The following is a 23096-nucleotide window of genomic DNA, read 5'->3' as shown; positions in this document are numbered from 1 at the left end:
ATAATACTGCCCCTATGTACAAGAATATAACTACTATAATACTGCCCCCTATGTACAAGAATATAACTACTATAATACTGCCCCTATGTACAAGAATATAACTACTATAATACTGTCCCTATGTACAGGAATATAACTGCTATAATACCGCTCCTCTGCACACTGATCAGGGCACTGGTTACTGTGATAATCATGGATATGATAGATGTTTGTACCTTGGTAGCGCAGTTTAAATGCTCCAGGGCTGGTGGCGCGGTAAGTCTGGAACCGTACTGATATGTGATTGGTTGGACTGCGGATCACCTGACCCTCAGCCATCAGCGTCTCATTGGCCAGCAGGAAGCGGTGGTCTTCTTCGAGCCCCTCCACGCTCAGCGCCTCCTCTTTGGACAGATTCAGCTTCTCCACCTGGAAACATTTGGCCATTCTGAGTTATCAGTTTCTCGTAATGATAGAAAACCATTGAGCCTGAGTGGTCTCGATTGTTGGGAGACAGCGACAACCCCCGTGGTCTGAGATGACGCTCATATTGGTTGTCAGATCCCACCGCTGACCACACTCACCCGGATTTCCACCCCGTACCCCATGTACACGGACACGCTGTAGGTGCAGTCCAGGCCACCAAAGAAGCTTCCCCCAAAGTATTCGGGAGCCTCCAGGAGGCCCTCCAGCTCCGAGATGTTATTATTACAGAGAACTGCGGAGAAAGAGGCGGAAAATCACAACCATCATACACCAGCCAGGCATGCTGGGAGTTGTAGTTCTGCACCCCACCCCGTCAGCGTCACACCCGTCCTCCTCACCTGGGCTGTGCACGGTGGTTACGGTGGTGGTGGTGATCAGAGTGGTGGTGGTCTCTTCCTCGCCTTCCACAGAGGGTCCTGGACCTCCCGTTGGTGCTGGAGATGGAGGCGTCAGTGTACTGAGGGGTGGAGGAAGGGAGAACGTCCCCCCGACAGCCGTGGTGAGGACCCCGGAGCTCTCGCTGGCCCCTGCGGCGGCCATGTCGTCAGTCAGGGACACAGGAGCGGCCCGGGTGGGGACAGAAGTTGTACCTGGTGATGATATAACATAGGATTTATTATACCCGCACTCATGAGCACCGCCCCCGAGGAACAATATCTCATATACTTCAATCCGGCCTCTGGACATTGTGCCGCAACGCCGAAGGATTAAAGGGGAATCATCAAATGTGTCCATGGGACTGAGGGTTACTCGCCGATCTCTGGCTCCCCCTGTTGTGCGAGCGAAATACACTCCTTCTATGTCTCTGATGGGCGGGGAAAGTTCATATTTCCATTCACGCCCCTACTGCTCTTATTGGGGCATAGTTCAGAGGAGTTATTTCTTTGTGTGAGGTACTATATAAACTAGTCACATGATGTAATGAAGCAGAGCCTTTAAGTACACCACAATGCATGTGTGTGCTGTAATGATTTCCCGAGCGCTCAAAAGCTAATAAGATTTGCTCGGGAAATCATTACAGCACACACATGCTTTGTGGTGTACTGAAAGTTTCTGCTTTATTACATCAGGTGATTATTTTATATAGTACCTCAAACAAAGAAATAACTCCTCTGAACTATGCACCAATAAGAGCAGTAGGGGCGTGAACGGAAATTTGAACCTTCCCCGCCCATCAGTATCAGCTGAACCCTATAACATCATTCAGGTATAAGACCAGGCGGTTTCTTTAAGAACAAAATAGATTGTATTCTCTCACAGCTGGGACCCCCAATGAATGAAGGGGAGGTGGGAAAACTCAGGCCCATTCATAGTCTGTGAGACTGCCAGAAATAATGCAGCCCTGTGCTTGGCTTTCTCAGTCAGTCCTATAGAGAATGAAGTGGTGGAGGATCTCAGGATGGGTGGTCCCAGCAATTGGTAAATTGTCTTTACTCTATTTTTAGGGGATACTTATCTAAGTTTCCACAATCCCTTTAAATTTAAGAAGATTTGGGAGCGGGGGTTTGACCAGATTGTGTGTGGTGGGCATAGAGTCGGGGAGCCCCAGCAATGGTGGGGGACCAACAGCACATACCCCTTTGCCTACTTCTAATGTACCATGGACTGGATGTGACATGGTGTAACTCAGAAATATGAATTTAACCCATATGAGGTGCAGCAGCGGGGCTGGTGGTGAGGTGCAGCAGCGGGGCTGAGGGTGAGGTGCAGCAGCGGGGCTGAGGGTGAGGTGCAGCAGCGGGGCTGGGTGTGAGGTGCAGCAGCGGGGCTGGGGGTAAGGTGCAGCAGCGGGGCTGAGGGTGAGGTGCAGCAGCGGGGCTGGGGGTGGGGTGCAGCAGCGGGGCTGGTGGTGAGGTGCAGCAGCGGGGCTGGGGGTGAGGTGCAGCAGTGGAGCTGGGGTGAGGTGCAGCAGCAGGACTTGGGGTGAGGTGCAGCAGCAGGACTGGGGGTGAGGTGCAGCAGCAGGACTTGGGGTGAGGTGCAGCAGCAGGACTGGGGGGTGAGATGCAGCAGCGGGGCTGGTGGTGAGGTGCAGCAGCGGGGCTGAGGGTGAGGTGCAGCAGTGGAGCTGGGGTGAGGTGCAGCAGCAGGACTTGGGGTGAGGTTTAGCAGCAGGACTGGGGGTGAGGTGCAGCAGCGGGGCTGGTGGTGAGGTGCAGCAGCGGGGCTGAGGGTGAGGTGCAGCAGCGGGGCTGAGGGTGAGGTGCAGCAGCGGGGCTGGGTGTGAGGTGCAGCAGCGGGGCTGGGGGTAAGGTGCAGCAGCGGGGCTGAGGGTGAGGTGCAGCAGCGGGGCTGGGGGTGGGGTGCAGCAGCGGGGCTGGTGGTGAGGTGCAGCAGCGGGGCTGGGGGTGAGGTGCAGCAGCGGAGCTGGGGTGAGGTGCAACAGTGGGGCTGGGGGTGAGGTGCAGCAGCGGGGCTGGGGGTGAGGTGCAGCAGTGGAGCTGGGGTGAGGTGCAGCAGCGGGGCTGGGGGTGAGGTGCAGCAGCAGGGCTGGGAGTGAGATGCAGCAGTGGGGCTGGGAGTGAGGTGCAGCAGCGGGGCTGGGGGTGAGGTGCAGCAGCGGGGCTGGGGGTGAGGTGCAGCAGTGGGGCTGGGGGTGAGGTGCAGCAGTGGGGCTGGGGGTGAGGTGCAGCAGCGGGGCTGGGAGTGAGGTGCAGCAGCGGGGCTGGGGGTGAGGTGCAGCAGCGGGGCTGGGAGTGAGATGCAGCAGTGGGGCTGGGAGTGAGGTGCAGCAGCGGGGCTGGGAGTGAGATGCAGCAGTGGGGCTGGGAGTGAGATGCAGCAGTGGGGCTGGGAGTGAGGTGCAGCAGCGGGGCTGGGAGTGAGGTGCAGCAGTGGGGCTGGGAGTGAGGTGCAGCAGTGGGGCTGAGGGTGAGGTGCAGCAGCGGGGCTGGGGTGAGGTGCAGCAGCGGGGCTGGGGGTGAGGTGCAGCAGCGGGGCTGGGAGTGAGGTGCAGCAGCGGGGCTGGGGGTGAGGTGCAGCAGTGGGGCTGGGGGTGAGGTGCAGCAGCGGGGCTGGGGGGTGAGGTGCAGCAGTGAGGGTGAGGTGCAGCAGTGGGACTGGGGGTGAGGTGCAGCAGTGGGGTTGGGGGTGAGGTGCAGCAGTGGGGCTGGGGTGGGGTGCAGCAGTGGGGCTGGGGTGAGGTGCAGCAGTGGGGCTGGGGGTGAGGTGCAGCAGTGGGACAGGGGGTGAGGTGCAGCAGTGGGGCTGGGGGTGGGGTGCAGCAGTGGGACAGGGGGTGAGGTGCAGCAGTGGGGGTGGGGTGCAGCAGTGGGGCTGGGGGTGGGGTGCAGCAGTGGGACAGGGGGTGAGGTGCAGCAGCGGGGCTGGGGTGAGGTGCAGCAGCGGGGCTGGGTGTGAGGTGCAGCAGCGGGGCTGGGGGTAAGGTGCAGCAGCGGGGCTGGGGGTGAGGTGCAGCAGTGGGGCTGGGGGTGAGGTGCAGCAGTGGGGCTGGGGGTGAGGTGCAGCAGCGGGGCTGGGAGTGAGGTGCAGCAGCGGGGCTGGTGGTGAGGTGCAGCAGCGGGGCTGGTGGTGAGGTGCAGCAGCGGGGCTGGGGGTAAGGTGCAGCAGTGGGGCTGGGAGTGAGGTGCAGCAGCGGGGCTGGGGTGAGGTGCAGCAGCGGGGCTGGGGGTGAGGTGCAGCTGAGGGGCTGGGGGTGAGGTGCAGCAGTGGGGCTGGGGGTAAGGTGCAGCAGTGGGGCTGGGGGTGAGGTGCAGCAGTGGGGCTGGGGGTGAGGTGCAGCAGCGGGGCTGGGAGTGAGGTGCAGCAGCGGGGCTGGGGGTGAGGTGCAGCAGCGGGGCTGGGGGTAAGGTGCAGCAGTGGGGCTGGGAGTGAGGTGCAGCAGCGGGGCTGGGGTGAGGTGCAGCAGCGGGGCTGGGGGTGAGGTGCAGCTGAGGGGCTGGGGGTGAGGTGCAGCAGTGGGGCTGGGGGTGAGGTGCAGCAGCGGGGCTGGGAGTGAGGTGCAGCAGTGGGGCTGGGGGTGAGGTGCAGCAGTGAGGGTGAGGTGCAGCAGTGGGACTGGGGGTGAGGTGCAGCAGTGAGGGTGAGGTGCAGCAGTGGGACTGGGGGTGAGGTGCAGCAGCGGGGCTGGGGGTGAGGTGCAGCAGTGAGGGTGAGGTGCAGCAGTGGGACTGGGGGTGAGGTGCAGCAGTGGGGTTGGGGGTGAGGTGCAGCAGTGGGGCTGGGGTGGGGTGCAGCAGTGGGGCTGGGGTGGGGTGCAGCAGTGGGGTTGGGGGTGAGGTGCAGCAGCGGGGCTGGGGTGAGGTGCAGCAGCGGGGCTGGGTGTGAGGTGCAGCAGCGGGGCTGGGGGTAAGGTGCAGCAGCGGGGCTGGGGGTGAGGTGCAGCAGTGGGGCTGGGGGTGAGGTGCAGCAGTGGGGCTGGGGGTGAGGTGCAGCAGCGGGGCTGGGAGTGAGGTGCAGCAGCGGGGCTGGTGGTGAGGTGCAGCAGCGGGGCTGGTGGTGAGGTGCAGCAGCGGGGCTGGGGGTAAGGTGCAGCAGTGGGGCTGGGAGTGAGGTGCAGCAGCGGGGCTGGGGTGAGGTGCAGCAGCGGGGCTGGGGGTGAGGTGCAGCTGAGGGGCTGGGGGTGAGGTGCAGCAGTGGGGCTGGGGGTAAGGTGCAGCAGTGGGGCTGGGGGTGAGGTGCAGCAGTGGGGCTGGGGGTGAGGTGCAGCAGCGGGGCTGGGAGTGAGGTGCAGCAGCGGGGCTGGGGGTGAGGTGCAGCAGCGGGGCTGGGGGTAAGGTGCAGCAGTGGGGCTGGGAGTGAGGTGCAGCAGCGGGGCTGGGGTGAGGTGCAGCAGCGGGGCTGGGGGTGAGGTGCAGCTGAGGGGCTGGGGGTGAGGTGCAGCAGTGGGGCTGGGGGTGAGGTGCAGCAGCGGGGCTGGGAGTGAGGTGCAGCAGTGGGGCTGGGGGTGAGGTGCAGCAGTGAGGGTGAGGTGCAGCAGTGGGACTGGGGGTGAGGTGCAGCAGTGAGGGTGAGGTGCAGCAGTGGGACTGGGGGTGAGGTGCAGCAGCGGGGCTGGGGGTGAGGTGCAGCAGTGAGGGTGAGGTGCAGCAGTGGGACTGGGGGTGAGGTGCAGCAGTGGGGTTGGGGGTGAGGTGCAGCAGTGGGGCTGGGGTGGGGTGCAGCAGTGGGGCTGGGGTGGGGTGCAGCAGTGGGGTTGGGGGTGAGGTGCAGCAGTGGGGCTGGGGTGAGGTGCAGCAGTGGGGCTGGGGGTGAGGTGCAGCAGTGGGACTGGGGGTGAGGTGCAGCAGTGGGACAGGGGGTGAGGTGCAGCAGTGGGGCTGGGGGTGGGGTGCAGCAGTGGGGCTGGGGGTGGGGTGCAGCAGTGGGACAGGGGGTGAGGTGCAGCAGTGGGGGTGGGGTGCAGCAGTGGGGCTGGGGGTGGGGTGCAGCAGTGGGACAGGGGGTGGGGTGCAGCAGTGGGACAGGGGTTGAGGTGCAGCTGAGGGGCTGGGGGTGAGGTGCAGCAGTGGGGCTGGGGGTAAGGTGCAGCAGTGGGGCTGGGGGTGAGGTGCAGCAGTGGGGCTGGGGGTGAGGTGCAGCAGTGGGGCTGGGGGTGAGGTGCAGCAGTGGGGCTGGGGTGAGGTGCAGCAGCGGGGCTGGGGGTGAAGTGCAGCAGCAGGACTGGGGGTGAGATGCACCAGCAGGACTGCGGGTGAGGTGCAGCAGCAGGACTTGGGGTGAGGTGCAGCAGCAGGACTGGGGGTGAGGTGCAGCAGCGGGGCTGGTGGTGAGGTGCAGCAGCGGGGCTGGTGGTGAGGTGCAGCAGCGGGGCTGGGAGTGAGGTGCAGCAGTGGGGCTGGGGTGAGGTGCAGCAGCGGGGCTGGTGGTGAGGTGCAGCAGCGGGGCTGGTGGTGAGGTGCAGCAGCGGGGCTGGTGGTGAGGTGCAGCAGTGGAGCTGGGGTGAGGTGCAGCAGCAGGACTTGGGGTGAGGTGCAGCAGCAGGACTGGGGGTGAGGTGCAGCAGCAGGACTTGGGGTGAGGTGCAGCAGCAGGACTGGGGGGTGAGGTGCAGCAGCGGGGCTGGTGGTGAGGTGCAGCAGCGGGGCTGAGGGTGAGGTGCAGCAGTGGAGCTGGGGTGAGGTGCAGCAGCAGGACTTGGGGTGAGGTGCAGCAGCAGGACTGGGGGTGAGGTGCAGCAGCAGGACTTGGGGTGAGGTGCAGCAGCAGGACTGGGGGGTGAGGTGCAGCAGCGGGGCTGGTGGTGAGGTGCAGCAGCGGGGCTGAGGGTGAGGTGCAGCAGTGGAGCTGGGGTGAGGTGCAGCAGCAGGACTTGGGGTGAGGTTTAGCAGCAGGACTGGGGGTGAGGTGCAGCAGCGGGGCTGGTGGTGAGGTGCAGCAGCGGGGCTGAGGGTGAGGTGCAGCAGCGGGGCTGAGGGTGAGGTGCAGCAGCGGGGCTGGGGGTGAGGTTCAGCAGCGGGGCTGGGGATGAGGGGGATGAGGTGTGACCCCCTTCCTCCTCCGCTCCTCTCATTATACGTGGCTCGTTGCTGTATGTGCTCCCCCCCACGTGTCGCTCTGATTGATGCCCCTCTGCAGATCTGATGTGTGTTCCTCCGCTCCTCGGGGACCCCCGCTGTTTGACCTATGGATTTTATAATTACGTGACCGCCTCGGGACGCAGATACGGATCTTCATCGCCGGAGATCAATACCCGGGAGCCTCTCCTGGAATAATTCCACTCACCAGGACAGCGACGAGATTCTGCTCCCGTGGACGTATTCCTACTACATTTCCACTGTTATAGCTGCCCCCTATTCTTCATCAACCCTATTCAATATGGCTGCCACGACAGCTGTCGGGGGTCTTCCTCCCATCATCGAGTGATTAAACCCCTGTAAATAAATCTATAATGGAGAAGGGTAGGGGGGCTCCGCTCAGCGCCGAGACCCTGGATAATTAGAGATTGCAGCAATGAATTCTCATTGGTTTCGCTGTGGGACCTTTGCTCTAGTGATCTGTGGTAGTCACGGCTCCTCCCACATGTGACATCATCTGATTTGTCAGATCGGGCTCCTAGCTGCCCCGAGCTGCTCTCACGCACTATTATATAAAGGGAGTTTGGTTATTTTACTCTTTTGAGTCCATATTACGTACATTTCACTTCTGACCCATTATGACACAGATCTCTTGGATGCCCCTCCAAGAGCGCGAAGCCTAGAAACTAAAATAAAAAGACATCCGTACTCCAACGCTGTGTCCTGCCCGCAGGCTGAAAAATGACCCGACACCTCTTACAAGAAAAGCCTCAGCATGGACCCAAATGTTATGTTACTGTCGTTACTGTATGTGAGGGATGAGGAGATAACTAACTGTATGTGAGGGCGAGGAGATAACTGTATGTGAGGGCGAGGAGATAACTGTATGTGAGGGCGAGGAGATAACTGTATGTGAGGGGTGAGGAGATAACTGTATGTGAGGGCGAGGAGATAACTGTATGTGAGGGCGAGGAGATAACTGTATGTGAGGGCGAGGAGATAACTGTATGTGAGGGCGAGGAGATAACTGTATGTGAGGGCGAGGAGATAACTGTATGTGAGGGCGAGGAGATAACTGTATGTGAGGGCGAGGAGATAACTGTATGTGAGGGCGAGGAGATAACTGTATGTGAGGGCGAGGAGATAACTGTATGTGAGGGGTGAGGAGATAACTGTATGTGAGGGGTGAGGGGATAACTGTATGTGAGGGGTGAGGAGATAACTGTATGTGAGGGGTGAGGGGATAACTGTATGTGAGGGGTGAGGGGATAACTGTATGTGAGGGGTGAGGAGATAACTGTATGTGAGGGGTGAGGAGATAACTGTATGTGAGGGCGAGGAGATAACTGTATGTGAGGGGTGAGGAGATAACTGTATGTGAGGGGTGAGGAGATAACTGTATGTGAGGGGTGAGGGGATAACTGTATGTGAGGGGTGAGGAGATAACTGTATGTGAGGGGTGAGGGGATAACTGTATGTGAGGGGTGAGGGGTAGGGAGATAACTGTATGTGAGGGGCGAGGAGATAACTGTATGTGAGGAGATAACTGTATGTGAGGGGTGAGGAGATAACTGTATGTGAGGGGTGAGGGGATAACTGTATGTGAGGGGTGAGGGGATAACTGTACGTGAGGGGTGAGGGGATAACTGTATGTGAGGGGTGAGGGGTGAGGAGATAACTGTATGTGAGGGGTGAGGAGATAACTGTATGTGAGGGCGAGGAGATAACTGTATGTGAGGGGTGAGGAGATAACTTTATGTGAGGGGTGAGGAGATAACTGTATGTGAGGGGTGAGGGGTGAGGAGATAACTGTATGTGAGGGGTGAGGAGATAACTGTATGTGAGGGGTGAGGAGATAACTGTATGTGAGGGTGAGGAGATAACTGTATGTGAGGGTGAGGAGATAACTGTATGTGAGGGGTGAGGAGATAACTGTATGTGAGGGGTGAGGGGATAACTGTATGTGAGGGGTGAGGAGATAACTGTATGTGAGGGGTGAGGAGATAACTTTATGTGAGGGGTGAGGAGATAACTGTATGTGTGAGGGCGAGGAGATAACGGTATGTGAGGGGCGAGGAGATAACTGTATGTGAGGGCGAGGAGATAACTGTATGTGAGGGGTGAGGAGATAACTGTATGTGAGGGGTGAGGAGATAACTGTATGTGAGGGGTGAGGAGATAACTGTATGTGAGGGCGAGGAGATAACTGTGTGTGAGGAGATAACTGTATGTGAGGGGCGAGGAGATAACTGTGTGTGAGGGGTGAGGAGATAACTATATCTGAGGGGCGAGCAGATAACTGTATGTGCGGGGTGAGGAGATAACTATATGTGAGGGGTGAGGAGATAACTGTATGTGAGGGGCGAGGAGATAACTGTATGTGAGGGGCGAGGAGATAACTGTATGTGAGGGGCGAGGAGTTAACTGTATGTGAGGGCGAGGAGATAACTATGTGAGGGGTGAGGGGATAACTGTATGTGAGGGGTGAGGAGATAACTGTATGTGAGGGGTGAGGAGATAACTGTGTTTGAGGGGTGAGGAGATAACTGTGTGTGAGGGGTGAGGAGATAACTGTGTGTGAGGGGTGAGGAGATAACTGTGTGTGAGGGGTGAGGAGATAACTGTGTGTGAGGGGCGAGGAGATAACTGTATGTGAGGGGTGAGGAGATAACTGTATGTGAGGGGCGAGGAGATAACTGTATGTGAGGGATGAGGAGATAACTGTATGTGAGGGCGAGGAGATAACTGTATGTGAGGGATGAGGAGATAACTGTATGTGAGGGGTGAGGAGATAACTGTATGTGAGGGGTGAGGAGATAACTGTATGTGAGGGCGAGGAGATAACTGTGTGTGAGGAGATAACTGTATGTGAGGGGCGAGGAGATAACTATATCTGAGGGGCGAGCAGATAACTGTATGTGCGGGGTGAGGAGATAACTATATGTGAGGGGTGAGGAGATAACTGTATGTGAGGGGTGAGGAGATAACTGTATGTGAGGGCGAGGAGATAACTGTATGTGAGGGGGTGAGGAGATAACTGTATGTGAGGGCGAGGAGATAACTGTATGTAAGGGGTGAGGAGATAACTGTATGTGAGGGGTGAGGAGATAACTGTATGTGAGGGGGTGAGGAGATAACTGTATGTGAGGGCGAGGAGATAACTGTATGTAAGGGGTGAGGAGATAACTGTATGTGAGGGGTGAGGAGATAACTGTATGTGAGGGGGTGAGGAGATAACTGTATGTGAGGGCGAGGAGATAACTGTATGTAAGGGGTGAGGGGATAACTGTATGTGAGGGGTGAGGAGATAACTGTATGTGAGGGGTGAGGAGATAACTGTATGTGAGGGGTGAGGAGATAACTGTATGTGAGGGCGAGGAGATAACTGTATGTGAGGGGTGAGGAGATAACTGTATGTAAGGGGTGAGGAGATAACTGTATGTGAGGGGGTGAGGAGATAACTGTATGTGAGGGCGAGGAGATAACTGTATGTAAGGGGTGAGGAGATAACGGTATGTGAGGGGTGAGGAGATAACTGTATGTGAGGGGTGAGGAGATAACTGTATGTGAGGGGTGAGGAGATAACTGTATGTGAGGGGTGAGGAGATAACTGTATGTGAGGGGGTGAGGAGATAACTGTATGTGAGGGCGAGGAGATAACTGTATGTAAGGGGTGAGGAGATAACGGTATGTGAAGGGTGAGGAGATAACTGTATGTGAGGGGTGAGGAGATAACTGTATGTAAGGGGTGAGGAGATAACTGTATGTGAGGGGTGAGGAGATAACTGTATGTGAGGGCGAGGAGATAACTGTATGTGAGGGGGTGAGGAGATAACTGTATGTGAGGGCGAGGAGATAACTGTATGTAAGGGGTGAGGAGATAACGGTATGTGAGGGGTGAGGAGATAACTGTATGTGAGGGGTGAGGAGATAACTGTATGTAAGGGGTGAGGAGATAACTGTATGTGAGGGGTGAGGAGATAACTGTATGTGAGGGGTGAGGAGATAACTGTATGTGAGGGGTGAGGAGATAACTGTATGTGAGGGGCGAGGAGATAACTGTATGTGAGGGGTGAGGAGATAACTGTATGTGAGGGCGAGGAGATAACTGTATGTAAGGGGTGAGGAGATAACTGTATGTAAGGGGTGAGGAGATAACTGTATGTGTGAGGGCGAGGAGATAACGGTATGTGAGGGGTGAGGAGATAACTGTATGTAAGGGGTGAGGAGATAACTGTATGTGTGAGGGCGAGGAGATAACTGTATGTGAGGGGTGAGGAGATAACGGTATGTGAGGGGTGAGGAGATAACTGTATGTAAGGGGTGAGGAGATAACTGTATGTGAGGGGTGAGGAGATAACTGTATGTGAGGGGCGAGGAGATAACGGTATGTGAGGGGTGAGGAGATAACTGTATGTAAGGGGTGAGGAGATAACTGTATGTGAGGGGTGAGGAGATAACTGTATGTGAGGGGTGAGGAGATAACTGTATGTGAGGGGTGAGGAGATAACTGTATGTGTGAGGGCGAGGAGATAACGGTATGTAAGGGGTGAGGAGATAACTGTATGTGAGGGGGTGAGGAGATAACTGTATGTAAGGGGTGAGGAGATAACGGTATGTGAGGAGTGAGGAGAGTACACAGTGTGCAGAATTATTAGGTTGTATTTTGGAGGATTTTTTTTATTATTGATCACAGCTATGTTCTCAATCAGCCCAAAAGACTCATAAATATCAGAGCTTAATATTTTTGGCAGTTGGAGTGGGGGGGGGGGGGTAGATTTGGCTTCTTAGGAGGATCTGTTTGTGCCGGTGACTGTTACTGTGCAGAATTATTAGGCAACTTAATAAAAACCAGATATCTTCCCCTCTCACTTGTTTATTGTCACCAGGTAAACCAATATAACTGCACAAAATTTAGAAATAAACATTTCTGATATGCAAAACAAACCCCCAAAAATGAGTGCCCAATATCGCCCCCTTTCTTTCTGATGACCCTCAGCAGCCACCATCCATAGATTCTGTCATTGCTTGATCTGTTTACCATCCACATTGCGTGCAGCAGCCACCACAGCCTCCAGACACCGCAGCCTCCAGACACCGCAGCCTCCAGCCACCGCAGCCTCCAGACACCGCAGCCTCCAGACACCGCAGCCTCCAGACACCGCAGCCTCCAGCCACCGCAGCCTCCAGCCACCGCAGCCTCCAGACACCGCAGCCTCCAGCCACCGCAGCCTCCAGCCACCGCAGCCTCCAGCCACCGCAGCCTCCAGCCACCGCAGCCTCCAGACACCGCAGCCTCCAGACACCGCAGCCTCCAGACACCGCAGCCTCCAGACACCGCAGCCTCCAGACACCGCAGCCTCCAGACACTGCTCCCAGAGGGGGACTGTTCCCTCCCTGTAGATCTCACATTTTATGAGGGACCACAGGTTCTCTATGGGGTTCAGATCAGGTGAACAAGGGGGCCATGTCATTATTTTTTCATCTTTTAGCCCTTTACTGGCCAGCCACGCTGTGGAGTAGTTGGATGCATGTGATGGAGCATTGTCCTGCATGACAATCATGTTTTCCTTGAACGATAGCGACTTCTTCCTGTGCCACTGCTTGAAGAAGTTGTCTTCCAGAAACTGGCAGTAGGTCTGGGAGTTGAGCTTCCTCCATCCTCAACCCGAAAAGGTCCCACAAGTTGATCTTTGCTGACCCCAGCCCATACCAGTGCCCACCTCCACCTTCCTGGAGTCTGAGTCGGAGTGGAGCTCTCTGCCCTTTACTGATCCAGCCTCTGGCCCGTCCATCTGCCCATCAAGAGTCACTCTCATTTCATCACTCCATAAAACCTGTGAAGAATCAGTCTTCAGATATTTCTTAGCCCAGTCTTGAGGTTTTATCTCATGTTTCTTGGTCAGAGGTGGTGGTTTTTCAGCCTTCCTTACCTTGGCCTGTCCCTGAGTATGGCACACCTTGTGCTTTTTGATACTCCAGTAACGTTGCAGCTCTGACATATGGCCAAACTGGTGGCAAATGGCATCTTGGCAGCTTCACGCTTGATTTTCCTCCATTCATGGGCAGTTATTTTGCGCCTTTTTTGCCCAACACGCTTCTTGTGACCCTGTTGGCTATTTGCCATGAAACGCTTGATTGTTCGGTGATCGCGCTTCAAAAGTTTGGCAATTTCAAGACTGCTGCGTCCCTCTGCAAGACAGCTCACAATATGGACTTTTCAGAGCCCGTCCAATCTCTCTTCTGACCCATTCTGCCAAAGGAAAGGAAGTTGCCTAATAATTAAGCCCCCCTTATACAGGGTGTTGATGTCATTACACCGCACCCCTCCTCATTACAGAGAGGCACAGCACCGGATTTACTTCATTGGTAGTTGGCTCTCAGCCTATACAGCGCGGAGTAGGACGACATGTATAACAAGTGTCATGTGATCACAATACTCATCTGCCTAATAATTCTGCACACGGTGTATATGAGGGGGGAGGAGATAACTCAGTAAGAACTGAGTAATGGGGGATGTTGGCACCTTTCTTCATTGTACAATGGCTTTTCGGAGGGGATCGGTGCACGCTGACGCACCAATGGTATGGATCAGGGTAAATATGTCAGTGGTGATGTGGATGAGTCACTGGGTCTGTTCCCCGGCCTCGGAGCAGCAGATGGAACAGTCTTTTAAGGGACGCGTCATAGTTGCTGAGATGTAGATTTTGCTCCTGGGCCCAAGTATTTCACTCTATGTCCCTGGTGCAGAGGTCGCTCTCACCCACACCGAGAGGCTTTGGGGGTCAGGGATTAAAATTCAGGAAAAAAACAAATTACGAGACACAAAACTTCTATCGAAACTCGTCAGTGCTGAAAACCCGACATGTGGAGGATGACAGCACTGCCCGCAGCATTACACTGCACAGAAAAGCTGCATCCACAGCTCTGATTAATGCTCCAGTCACAGCTAAAGCTGCACCCACAACTATTATTCTCCACTCACACTGAGAGCTGCATTCACAACTCTTATTAATACTCCAGACACACCGAGAGCTGCATTCACAACTCTTAATACTCCAGTCATACCAAGAGCTGCATTCACAACTCTTATTAATACTCCAGTCACACCAAGAGCTGCATTCACAACTCTTATTAATACTCCAGTCACACCGAGAGCTGCATTCACAACTCTTATTAATACTCCAGACACACCGAGAGCTGCATTCACAACTCTTAATACTCCAGTCACACCAAGAGCTGCATTCACAACTCTTATTAATACTCCAGTCACACCAAGAGCTGCATTCACAACTCTTATTAATACTCCAGTCACACCAAGAGCTGCATTCACAACTCTTATTAATACTCCAGTCACACCAAGAGCTGCATTCACAACTCTTATTCTCCTGACACTCCAAGAGCTGCATCCATAACTCTTTTTCTCCAGTCACAGCTAAAGCTGCATTTACAATCCATATACTCCAATCATGCAAGTGATAAAAACACATCCAGAGCTGCTTTCTCAGCTGCTGATAGTACACAAAGGAGCCCAGATAATCTATGAACGTGCGCACTCTGGCTTCTTATTTTAACCCATAAAAATACCGACCCTATCGAAAGGAATATCTCTTGCAATGCAACCCAGCGAGGAAGGCAGCCATAGGAAGACGTGAGATGAATCTACTCTAGCTGTGAATAAGAACTGTAAATGCAGCTTTAGAGGTAAGTGTGGCTTAAGAAGTGACTGGAGTATAAGAACGATGAATGCTCTGGAGGTAAGTGGAGTATATGAACAGTGAATGCAGCTCTGGAGGTGAGTGACGTATAGAAACAATGAATGCAGCTCTGGAGGAGAGTGGAGTATATGAACAGTGAATGCAGCTCTTGAGTTGAATGAAGTATAGAAACAATGAATGCAGCTCTGGAGGAAAGTGGAGTATAAGAACAGTGAATACTGCTCTGGAGGTGAGTAGAGTATAAGAATGGTGAATGCTGCTCTGGAGGTACATGAAGTATAAGAGCGGTGAATACAGTTCAAGAGGTGAATTAAGTATAAGAACAGTGAATTCAGCTCTAGAAGTGAGTGGAGAATGTGAACAATAAATATAACTCAGAAGGTGAGTGGAGTATAAGAACAGTGAATGGTGCTCTGTAGATGAGTGGAGTATAAGAATGGTGAATACTGCTCTGTAGATGAGTGGGTATATAAAAATGTTGAATACTGCTCTGGAGGTGCATGGAGTATAAGAACAATGAATACTGCTCTGGAGGTCAGTGCAGTATAAGAATGGTGAATACTGCTCTGGAGGTGAGTGGAGTATAAGGACAGTGAATGCAGCTCTGGAGGTTAGTGGAGTAAAAGAATGGTGAATACTGCTCTGGAGGTGAGTGGAGTATAAGAACAGTGAATGCAGTTCTGGAGGTGAGTGGAGTATAAGAACAGTGAATGCAGCTCTGGAGGTGAGTGGAGTATAAGGACGATGAATACTGCTCTGGAGGTCAGTGCAGAATAAGAATGGTGAATACTGCTCTGGAGGTGAGTAGAGTATAAAAACAGTTAATACTGCTCTGGAGGTGAGTGCAGTTTAAGAACAGTGAATGCAGCTCTGGAGGTAAGTGGAGTATAAGAACAGTGAATGCAGCTCTGGAGGTGAGTGGAGTATAAGAATGGTGACTACTGCTCTGGAGGTGAGTGGAGTATAAGAACAGTGAATACTGCTCTGGAGGTGAGTGGAGTATAAGAATGGTGACTACTGCTCTGGAAGTGAGTGGAGTATAAGAACAGTGAATACTGCTCTGGAGGTGAGTGGCGTATAAGAATGGTGAATACTGGTCTGGAGGTGAGTGGAGTATAAGAACAGTGAATACTGTTTTGGAGGTGAGTGGAGTATAAGAATGGTGACTACTGCTCTGGAAATGAGTGGAGTATAAGAATGGTGAATACTGCTCTGGAGGTGAGTGGAGTATAAGAATGGTGAATACTGCTCTGGAGGTGAGTGGAGTATAAGAATAGTGAATACTGCTCTGGAGGTGAGTGGAGCATAGCATGTCACCTAGGATTATACCTGCAGCCACACTCCACCTCTTCAGATCCACAGGATTCCCGGCTTTACCTCCCGCACTCCTGGATCCAATACATATTTATAGGGAAGGGTTATTACAGATGGGGATCGATTATTAGAATCTGCCTCCACAATCAGGCGGGGGCGGACATCCCCGGAGCTGGTCATTACCAAATAAACTATTGATTCCAAAGGAGCCAGAGACTCATAAATATTGTCCGCCAGGACACAGGCAGATCTCATAGGTTATCAATCTAAATGCAATGTGGCAGCGCCACCTTCAGCACAGGTAACGAAGAGGCAACAACCACTAACATCCGCTATAGTGTGTCCATAATGGGGTCATCTATATCAGACTATATATAGAGCACAGTGCAAAAGTTTTAGGCAGCTGTGGAAAATGGAAGTTATTATTATTTAACAAAAACTCGGCAGGAGATTGTTTCAAACATCTTGGAGACCTGACCCCCGATCTTCTGTGTCTGAGGCTTGTGTGGATCCTTCTGTCTCCTGACCCCCGATCTTCTGTGTCTGAGGCTTATGTGGATCCTTCTGTCTTCTGACTCCCTATCTTCTGTGTCTGAGGCTTGTGTGGATCCTTCTGTCTCCTGACCCCCGATCTTCTGTGTCTGAGGCTTGTGTGGATCCTTCTGTCTCCTGACCCCCGATCTTCTGTGTCTGAGGCTTGTGTGGATCCTTCTGTCTTCTGACTCCCTATCTTCTGGGTATGAGGCTTGTGTGGATCCTTCTGTCTCCTGACCCCCGATCTTCTGTGTCTGAGGCTTGTGTGGATCCTTCTGTCTTCTGACTCCCTATCTTCTGGGTATGAGGCTTGTGTGGATCCTTCTGTCTCCTGACCCTCGATCTTCTGGGTATGAGGCTTGTGTGGATCCTTCTGTCTCCTCACCCCCGATCTTCTGTGTCTGAGGCTTGTGTGGATCCTTCTGTCTTCTGACTCCCTATCTTCTGGGTATGAGGCTTGTGAGGATCCTTCTGTCTCCTGACTCCCGATCTCCTGTGTACGAGGCTTGTGCGGATCCTTCTGTCTCCTGACTCCCGATCTTCTGTGTACGAGGCTTGTGCGGATCCTTCTGTCTCCTGACCCTCGATCTTCTGTGTATGAAGCTTGTGTGGATCCTTCTGTCTCCTCACCCCCGATGTTCTGTGTATGAGGCTTGTGCGGATCCTTCTGTCTCCTGACCCACGATCTTCTGTGTATGAGGCTTGTGTGGACCCTTCTGTCTCCTGACCCCCGATCTTCTGTGTATGAAACTTGTGTGGATCCTTCTGTCTCCTGACCCCCGATCTTCTGTAAATGAGGCTTGTGCGGACCCTTCTGTCTCCTGACCCCCGATCTTCTGTGTATGAGGCTTGTGTGGATCCTTCTGTCTCCTGACCCCCGATCTTCTGTGTATGAGGCTTGTGTGGATCCTTCTGTCTCCTGACCCCCGATCTTCTGTGTATGAAGCTTGTGTGGATCCTTCTATCTCCTGACCCCCGATCTTCTGTGTATGAAGCTTGTGTGGATCCTTCTATCTGCTGACCCCCGATCTTCTGTGTATGAGGCTTGTGCGGATCCTTCTGTCTCCTGACCCCCGATCTCCTGTGTACGAGGCTTGTGCGGATCCTTCTGTCTCCTGACCCCCGATCTTCTGTGTATGAGGCTTGTGTGGATCCTTCTGTCTCCTGACCCCCGATCTTCTGTGTATGAGGCTTGTGTGGATCCTTCTGTCTCCTGACCCCCGATCTTCTGTGTATGAAGCTTGTGTGGATCCTTCTATCTCCTGACCCCCGATCTTCTGTGTATGAAGCTTGTGTGGATCCTTCTATCTCCTGACCCCCGATCTTCTGTGTATGAGGCTTGTGCGGATCCTTCTGTCTCCTGACCCCCGATCTTCTGTGTATGAGGTTTGTGTGGATCCTTCTGTCTCCTGACCCCCGATCTTCTGTGTATGAGGCTTGTGCGGATCCTTCTGTCTCCTGACCCCCGATCTTCTGTGTATGAGGCTTGTGCGGATCCTTCTGTCTCCTGACCCCCGATCTTCTGTGTATGAGGCTTGTGTGTATCCATCTATCTCCTGAACCCCAATCTGCTGTGTATGAGGCTTTTTCGGATCCTTCTGTCTCCTCACCCCCGATCTTCTGTGTATGAAGCTTGTGCGGATCTTTCTGTCTCCTGACCCCCGATCGTCTGTCTTTGAGGCTTTAGAGGATCCTTCTGTCTTTTGATTCCTGACAGACGAGATGATGTGAGATCAGGCATCTGTGTGGCTGGATCATCACCTCCAGGACTCCTTGCTCTTCTTTCTGCTGAAGATCGTTGTCAATGACATTTCTTGTACAGGAAATCCAGGCAGATCCTTCCCCTTCATGTGATATCATCAGGGAGGCATGTGATTGGGTCCAAATTTATTGTGCAGCCGGACAATGACCCGCAAAATTCAGCTGATGTCATTAAGAGTGAGGAACCCTGGAGGTAATTATCCCACGGAGCCCCGATCTTACATCATCTGGGATCAAGAGACAGTAGGATCCACATAAGCCTCATACACAAAAGATCTGGAGCCTGTTCTTCAAGATGTTTGGAACAATCTCCTGTTGAGTTGCCCTGTAACATGTGAACAAGGGAAGAGAAGAAGTGATTGAGGTGACGGGTGGTCACCGAATACGGAGGATGGAGGAGATGGAAGGTCACCGAATACTGAGGATGGAGGAGATGGGCAGCCACCAGATACTGAGGCTGGAGGCAATGGACAGTGACCAAAAACTGAGGATGCAGGCAATGGATGGTCACCAAATACTGATGATTGAGGGGATGAGTGGTCACCGAATACTAAGGATGGAGGCGACGGGCAGTCACTGAATACTGAGGATGGAGGAGACGGGCGATCACCATATACTAAGGACGGAGGTGACGGGCAGCCACCAAATTCTAAGGATGGAGGAAACGGGTGGTCACCAGAAAATGAGGATGGAGGCAACGAGCTTTCAATAAATACTGAGGACAGGGGTGATGGGCGGTCATCGAATACTGAGGAGAGAGGTGACGGGTGGTCACTAAATACTGAGAACTGAGGTGACGGGTGGTCACTAAATACTGAGGACGGAGGAGACGGGCGGACACTCCTGGTGGGATTTCCCCTCATATTTGAAGCCCAGCCTTTTAATCATCACTATCCTGCAAAATGAACCTTAAAGGGTCAGTTCTTGAGTAAATATGCCCCACACTGGGCCTTTGTGGTCCTGCGCTGTAGTGAGGTACGATATTATTGTATAGTGGCTCTTCCCACAAAATGGCGGCCTGCACATTTCTGTCCTTTTTGGAATAGAGATTGCCAAGAAAAATAACCACAAACTGCGCAGAAATATTTAAGGAAAATTGGGATGCAAGCAGCGCCTTTGCCCTCAGCAATCACAGCCGCCATTACAGAGTGAAAGCTGCGATATGATTGGCTGCCATCAGCCTGATGGTTCTCACCCGTGAAGAATCCGTCCTGTCCCAGGAAGTCCTTCTTCATCACAGCCTCATGCACCAGCTGCTCCAGAGACACGGGATCCGAGCGGCCCGGTGGGGGCATGTGCAGCAAATCGGGGGCTTCTGTCGCTTCATTGTCCAGTAGGGGCAGTCCTGAGGGAGGAACACGAAAATGGCGTCACTCCACGGATATCTGCGCAGCAGTTGTTACAATCTCATCTACTTTGCCTGTGCAGTATCACGCGGACATTTTCCATCTCAATTTGCGGATTTAGTCCATACATAAAAAAAAACTAGGCCTCAATAGTGCAAGCGCAAAGTAGGGGCCCATAGCAACCAATCATATCACTGCTTTCATTTTCTAATCTGCACTGGAAAAATATAAGCTGGAATCTGATTGGTTGCTATGGGGAAACTTCTCTTATTCCTCTATAGTGGCCCCTAGCAACCAATCATATTGCAGCTTTCATTTTCTAACCTGCATTGGGAAAATTTAAGCAGGAATCTGATTAGCCACTATATCTATATAAATAAAGCACAGAAGAGGCCCACAGCAACCAATCATATCACAGCTTTCATTTTTTTTTTAATTTTCCCTGGCAGAATATAAGTTGAAATCTGATTGGTTGTTGTGTTGTTATGGGGAAATTAGACTTACTCCTCTACAGTGGCCCATAGCAACCAATCATATCACAGCTTTCATTTTTTTAATCTGCACTGGGAAAATGTAAGCTGAAATCTGATTGGTTATCTGGAGACACCTCTCTTATCTCTCTATAGTGGCCCCTAGCAACCAATCATATTGTAGCTTTCATTTTCTAACCTGCATTGGCAAAAATGTAAGCAGGAATCATTACATCTATATAAATAAAGCACAGTAGTAGCCCACACCAACCAATCATATCAAACCTTTAATTTTTTCATTTTCACTGGCAGATTGTAAGTTGAAATCTGATTGGTTGTTGTGTTGTTATGGGGAAATTAGACTTACTACTCTACAGTGCTCCATAGCAACCAATCATATTGCAGCTTTCATTTTTTAACCTTCATTTGGACAATGTAAATTGAAATCTGATTGGTTGTTATGGTGAAATTCGACATACTCCTTTACAGTGGCCCATAGCAACCAATGATATCACAGCTTTTATTTTGTAACCTTCACTGTGAGGATGTAAGCTGTAATCTGATTGGCTGATATTAGGGAATCTGTTACTATACATTTACTTCCATATAACAGTATCCAACTTAAGTCCCCTTTCACTGACATGTTGTCAATAATGTCATTCAGTCACTTCTTAGCTAAACGTTGAGTGACAACAGCCAAAATGTCCGCCATTACAGCGCCCAAAGTGGTGGTGACACCGCAAGACAATATTGCCTCATCCTGCAGTGTAATGTCGTCACACAGGGTCACAACCGCAGGAATTGGGTGTGAGGGTCCGCTCTACAGGCGGTGGGGGGCCAAGAATAACGCCCAATGGCACGTGAACTGCCATGGACGACTGTAGCTGGGTTGTCTTCTGGTCCGTGTCCATGGCAGACTATGGCGATAGTGGTGGTCAGTCCCGCTTGGCAGCTTTAATGGCGGCCATTTCTAGGCTCTCCTAGCCGCGGATATAGACAGAAGAGGCCGACTTAAAGACTGTGTGGATTTGTGCCCCATACATATGGGTCTGGCCTACATTATGTCTCCCGCCACACACAGCAGGGGACGCGTTTCCGAAATAACCTCATCCTGTAGGTCTTGCATCAATATTGGGAAGGGCACAAAATGTGACTGCATCATATAATGTGACGGAGGATAATATAATGTGACGGAGGATAATATAATGTGACGGAGGATAATATAATGTGACGGAGGATAATATAATGTGACGTAGGATAATATAATGTGACGGAGGATAATATAATGTGACGGAGGATAATATAATGTGACGGAGGATAATATAATGTGACGGAGGATAATATAATGTGACGGAGGATAATATAATGTGACAATAGAATATAAAGCAGAGGATATAACGAGTACAATGGAACAGAACGTAATATAATTAGATATAATGGAAGATCCCGGTTACACGCGGTGGCGGCGGTGGTGCCGGCGGCACAGGAGCGAGGGCTAATGACAGCAGAGGAAGGTGGAGGCGAGAACATGACAGAGCAATGAGGATGTGATGGAGGGGACACAGTCGGGATGACCCTGATTAAATGTTCCACAAACATGGTCGAATCCTAAAAGATAACCCGACTCCTGGGAGACGGGCACGTTACACCGTCTGCTCCGCCACCGCGGTTAACCCCCTCCTCACCACGCTCAGGCCTCCCCCAGGCAACCACATGCAGCCCAACCACGCAGAATGCAGGTGACATGGCACCCGCCAGCCTGGGTAGATGCCTCTACAGTCGCCCCCCATATACATCACCCCAGGATCTATATGTTCTACACACATTAATGTCTCCTCCACCAGTCCGAGCGTGCAGCGGACCGCACACAGGCACAGACAATGGAAGACACTGGCCCTTTTTTTTCTAGATACGTTGCAATCAGCACAGGCGTTTACCGGATCCTATACACCCTGTGTGCACCCATACATGCCCCTATATCCATACTCTGGTCATTTAGGGGGGTTCAGCCCATATACAGAATTTTCTGCTTTGTGATGGATCTCATACATCACGACGGACATTTCAGCCCATGACGTTAGCAGTTTGTCAGTGCAGCTATGCATCCTATATGTGACGGGTGGGATGTATAGGATGGCAGCTGTCACTGCAGCAGTCCCCGGCCATGCATCTCACCTTTGACAGCAGCCAGGAGCAGTACGATGACGGCGGGGACGGCATCCAGAGCCCGCATCCTGCCCGAGATCTACCCCAGACAGGGCTGTGCTCGCAGTCTGTGTGTATCCAGGGGGATGGAGCAGATCTGTCCCTGGCTGTGCAGTCTGCTTAAGGATGCTGCGCTGCTCCAGAAAACATACACCTCCTTGTGTCTTATAGGAAAGGTGCAGCTCTCTCCCACCTACAAGACGAAGCCCCCCTCCCTCTCCGGTCCCCACTGTTGTGGTGCTGGCGAGGTAGAAAGGGGGTGTCTGGGTGCGATGCCAGTCCTGCAGGGCGCCGCTATGTGGGGGTCTGACGGCTGAAGGTGATTCTTCACCCAAGAGCTGAATCAATAGGAGTTTTCGGAGGGGAGTGGAGGGTGGGGGGAGGGAGGGGACAGGAAACGTGTGGCCAGATGGGACCCAGACAAAATCTTGTCCCCCATGGGGAAAGGGGCAGGGGGTGGTGATGTTAACCCTTTTAAATCTAATTTGCATATAATAGTCTTTATTTTATTTTTTATTTTTCTTGCATTTATTATGGACTGCTGGCACTTGATGCAGAATCATTAAAGCCCCCTCCTCCTCCTGCACCCCCCCCCCCCCCCCCCGAGCCCGAGGCTTTATTATCTGCCCTGTAAATAAAGGGAGCCCAGCCTATTATTACAGCTCAGAGACCACCATAGCAAGAAAGGGCACCGAGGCGAAAACTGCGGCTGCTCCATTCATCGGAAGCCGGGGGGCTTCCTGAAAGAAGGCCGATGCCAGACAGGACCCCCAGTATACAGGATATGGCCCCCTAATTACCAGCAAT

At 53.1% G+C, this 23096-nt stretch overlaps 1 protein-coding gene across 1 annotated transcript in view; it reads right to left on the bottom strand.

Moving 5' to 3' along the window:
* SEZ6L2 (seizure related 6 homolog like 2) overlaps positions 1-22653 on the bottom strand; it is a 47501-nt gene extending 24848 nt beyond the window's left edge. The window contains exons 1-5 of the mRNA XM_075318574.1: positions 22260-22653; positions 19464-19613; positions 804-1055; positions 564-697; positions 216-408 (exon numbers count right to left, since the gene is read on the bottom strand). Of these exons, the coding sequence (XP_075174689.1) occupies positions 216-408; positions 564-697; positions 804-1055; positions 19464-19613; positions 22260-22317 (787 nt within the window). The 5' untranslated portion in view covers positions 22318-22653. The remainder of the gene's footprint in view (positions 1-215; positions 409-563; positions 698-803; positions 1056-19463; positions 19614-22259) is intronic.
* Between the last annotated feature and the right edge of the window lie 443 nt (positions 22654-23096).

Source organism: Anomaloglossus baeobatrachus, chromosome 7 (assembly GCF_048569485.1).
Source record: "Anomaloglossus baeobatrachus isolate aAnoBae1 chromosome 7, aAnoBae1.hap1, whole genome shotgun sequence".
NCBI classification, from domain to species: Eukaryota; Metazoa; Chordata; class Amphibia; order Anura; family Aromobatidae; genus Anomaloglossus; species Anomaloglossus baeobatrachus.
This window is presented reverse-complemented; position numbering and strand designations above follow the sequence as displayed.